General features: G+C 40.6%; 1 protein-coding gene across 1 annotated transcript in view; it reads right to left on the reverse strand.

The window, feature by feature from the left end:
• Nucleotides 1-1,418: 1,418 nt before the first annotated feature.
• Nucleotides 1,419-4,435, reverse strand: part of LOC308378227 (NACHT, LRR and PYD domains-containing protein 1 homolog) — a gene marked incomplete at both ends in the record, with an annotated part of 33,559 nt that continues 30,542 nt past the window's right edge. The window contains one exon of the mRNA XM_080855087.1: nucleotides 1,419-1,669. Within this exon, the coding sequence (XP_080711213.1) occupies nucleotides 1,419-1,669 (251 nt within the window). The remainder of the gene's footprint in view (nucleotides 1,670-4,435) is intronic.

Genomic DNA, 4,435 nt, shown 5'->3' on the forward strand with positions numbered 1-4,435 from the left:
ATCGTTAGCCAAATTCATAACCGGGTCTGTTAACGGGTCTCTGTGCCGTTTGCGCATGCGCGAACTCTTATAATAAAGTCAGACCGCAGCAGAAATGTCAACTCGACAGAAGCGATCTGAAGCTTTATTTCACCCGAACGGATGCGAACACGGTCACTTGTAACCTCTGTAAAAAATGTATTTCCTCAAAGGGAGGAAGTACATCTACCATGAATAAGCACTTGAGCACACATGGTATAAAATTACAAGAATGTCATGTTTTCGATGCCAGCAGCAGCTCAACTAACGTCGGCACTTCATCCCTAACTTGCCAAGGTAAACTCCTCAAAATGTTTTATCTTAAGTCATAACGGTGTTACTCGTGTGTTATCAGCAAACGTTTGCGTTTTCGTGTTAACCATAACTAAACTTAGCATTGAATTGATTAACAGAATGGGCGATGTTGGACATTGTCATATATTATATATAACTTACATAACTAGGCTAGTTTAACTGTAAAATCTTCTATTTTCAGCCGTTGGCTAGAGGCAGGGGCAGTGCTTGCCTCCCCTCTGTTGGTCCTAGGGTAGGGTTAGGCTGTACAAAAGACTCCGTTAATAAGCAAGCAACGCGTGCAGCTCCCTCAGTTTGACAGTTTGATATGGATAAGTTTCTCGTAGCCAATTCAGTGGCAGCAATAGCTAAGTGTTAAATATACTGAGTGCCTAGTTTGTACATGATACAAGTAAGTATGTTTCAGTACGTTATTGTGTTTGTAGTGGACTCTACATTGCTATTAGAAGCGTTTAGCATAATAGTTCGCTATTAGCAATACAACCAAGCAACCTACAGTCCTTTACCTCAATAACAAGGGCTGTATGTCAGATCAGAAAATTCAGCGATTTTGTTAGTGCCATTTTTTTCATTGTGTAAACCAGCGTTCGCTCTATAAATAATCTCCATTTCCATCCAATTAAGCTGATGATGATGTTCTAAATCAGACGGGCTCAGAGGCTGCTAGTCTGTCATCGTTACAGGCTGCAGTTAGTACGTCTTCGGTAAGGAAGGAGCATCGCTTTTTGTATGAACGTTTATATTAAACAGAACAAATTTTATTTAAGTTATGTAAGTTTTATTTAAATGTGTATGTAAATATTCTAGAAATTTATATAAAAGAACATTAATGTAAAAAACCTGTTTTTGCTCTTTTTTCACCCCTTACCCAATTATAAGAATCGTTAAGAGAATCGATAAGGAATCGCTTCGATAAGCAGGAATCGATAAGGAACCGGAATCGTTAAAATCTTATCGGTTCTCATCCCTACTCAAAAGGGCCCTTGACTTTGAGAAACACCCAGGATCTCGAGGAAAGAGGAGCAGTATTTGGCAGGATCTCTGAGATGAGAGTAGACCCTGGCAGGCTGGGTGTCCTGCTGTCGTCACGCTGTCCACAGATCCTCCACTAGGAGGGGCTGCTGTGCCTGAAGGATCCTGTAGAAGGCCTGTTTGCCCTTAGCTGTCTGCAGGCCGTCATAAAGGACCCTCATCTTCTTCTCACTGGTGGGAGCAGCTTGGATGTTAGAGTAGGTCTCCCGGACGATGACTCCCTGGGAGAGGAGCTCGTCGGCTATGGAAATCACCTCGGTCACCCTGCTGATGAGCTCTGCCCTCTTCTCGTCCACAAAGCCAGCTATAAGTGAGAGATTGTAAAAACACCATTTACTTCCTGAAGGTGGTTGGACTGTGCAGGGAGAACGGGTGGAAACGGCAGATAAAAAAAGAAACACTAGGCGATTTTTAACCTGTTACTGCAGTGGGATATTTCGCCTTAATTTGGAACGATTTGTACTTACACATAATAACACTCAATATCTGAAGTTGTACACATGATACAAAGATCATTCATATCTTAAATTGAAGACGACAAATGGGCCAAGACATGCATTCACCTCCTGACTTTTATTTTCATCATTAAGTATCAATTTCAAAGCATCATATACAGAACAAAATGTCAAAAATGTCAAAAACGCCTTTCATTTTTATGTTTGACAGTGTGTGGATGGTTTCAAGAGAAGAAAATTCTGTCATGTTCTATATTTCCTGATTCAACATGTTCCTGAGAAACAAAGTACAAATTTTGGAGCAGATGTCCAGGTGTTGCACAGCAATATCTAAATGGTGCATTCAGGCGTCTCCAAGTGTCCAAAACCTCTCCAAGCTCTCCAAATGCATAAAAAAAAAATTCTCATTGTATATCATTGTTTTTTTTCGTTGTACAGACATATATAACTCCATTTTAGACTAATATTACAATTTCTTTTGAAATTGGATTGTGTCACTGTTGGAGGCTGTGCAGCTGGTAGTAGTGGTGGTGGCGACGGGGGTGGTGGTGGGGGTGAGGGTGATGCTGGAGCTGGAGCTGGAGCTGGAGCTGGGGCTGGGTCACTGCAAGATAAAAACGTTGGACAATATAAATATTTTGACTGGGTCATGCCTTACAATTGAATTTTGCTTCATGTTATTTACTAAGCTAATGCACAAATATGTAAAATGTAAACATATGTAAAAAACACCATAGTCAAGCTGAAGTGTGATAATAACATAGGCATTATGCATTTAGCAGATGTAAATAAAACATTTCTATGCGTTTTGAGGCAAGAAGCAGGTTGTGATATGTTAGTATGTTGTAGCCTACATTGCAGCTACGTAAATACAGCAGCAGCATGCTAACCAATATCCATTACTAGCAAACTACATCCCACAATGATAAAAAAAATAAAGCACTAAAGAGAATAAGGCATATGCATAGCTTACTGGTATGCACTGAAAAGTAGTTGGTTTAAATTACTTACGCATCGAGGATGGCATCGATTCCATTCACTCTTCCACTGAGTCCATGCTAGCATGCTGAGTCCATGCTAGCATGCTAGTCCATGCTTAGTCCACTGGCTTCCCCGAAAATCATCAAAAATCATCCCATGTATTTCACTCATCTGCAATCCTCGTCTTGCCATGATGGATGAGTACAAGGGAGACAAATTGCAGCCAAAAATATGCACAAACAAGCCCTCAGGATCGTGTGGACCAAACCACTTGCTGTGCGCATTTGAAGGTAAACAAAATGGCCCATTTACGCACCGGGAGCGCAGCTGAGACTCTTGAGTTGCGCTTTCAAAAATCTAAACTCCAGGACTGAGCAATCAGGGCAAATGACCTACCTACTTTTTTGTTAGAATCTCTATTATTCGGTAAAACAGGTGTCAATCACTACTGAGAAGTCTTACAAGAAGTGTAAAGTGATATGATAGGACATGCCTGAGCAGCTGCATGATTGAGAGCTGATGCCATTGGTGGTAATGCCTGTCACTCATGACAAACATGTGTTTAACAGCCAATAAAATCCAAAGATTCTGAAAGAGGGGGTCTTAGGCCCAATCTCAATACTTCCCCTTACCCCTTATCTTACCCCTTACCCTTGAAATTGCGCGTTCATGTGAGAGCTAGTGGTGTCTCAATACCCAACTTGATCAAGATTAAGGAGTAAGGTTAAGGGGTGTATGGCCCTCGTTTTTGAGATGATCGGAGACCTACCTTGCTCCTCCAAGGGCTATCCCAGAGCACACCGCGAAACCAGCTCGGGAATTTTCAAAAAAACATGGCTGCTTGAAGCGAGGAATATTTTACATGAATAAAGCTATCTACACAACTTTTTATATGTTTATAATGACTCGGTTTGATCTGAAATGTACTACACGAGCGATGCATAGAATTGTCGGTCTTAACTGAAACTTTCAAACGGTAGTTTTGCCGATACAATTAGCGCGTATACCACCACTCCATTGGCTTATATGGTAGCTTGCCAGCTATCATGCTACATACACTATATGTAAGTATTTTTGGCTTATAATTAATTTAAAAATGACGACAGTCTTGTTTCGTGCTCTACACAGTTGTATACATATATATTTGCAACCATGTTCTTCATTAGACTTTTTTTTTAAATCGCTAGTTTCATAGCTCACAGTCACGCATGACGTACCCGAAACCTAGTGGCGTCTCATTTCATAGGGGAAAGATCTCAGCCCTTGGCCCTTACACTTGCAAGTGCTAGGGTTAAGACTAAGACAAGATTAAGCAAAAGGGGCAAGGAGAAGAATCGAGATTCGGCCTTAATCTTTGTAACTATATACAACATCACGTGATAACTTCGTGTAGTGTTGTCAGGAAGAAAGCGAGGAGATCGCCATCAGAAACATACAAGAAAGTGAACGTTTTTTCTCAATGTCGTGAGCAAGTGAATAAACAACTTTATGAACATAACCATGCAGTTCAAGTCTGTTTTTTTAGATGTTTTGAAGGTAAATGAATGTTCTATAACGTTATTTAAGGTACGGATAATGCAGAAACACATTTAAATGGCTTAGTTATGGGAGGAGGCTGCTCCATATGTAAAAAA

Source organism: Sprattus sprattus (assembly GCF_963457725.1).
Source record: "Sprattus sprattus genome assembly, chromosome: 17".
In the NCBI taxonomy this organism is placed as follows: Eukaryota; Metazoa; Chordata; class Actinopteri; order Clupeiformes; family Clupeidae; genus Sprattus; species Sprattus sprattus.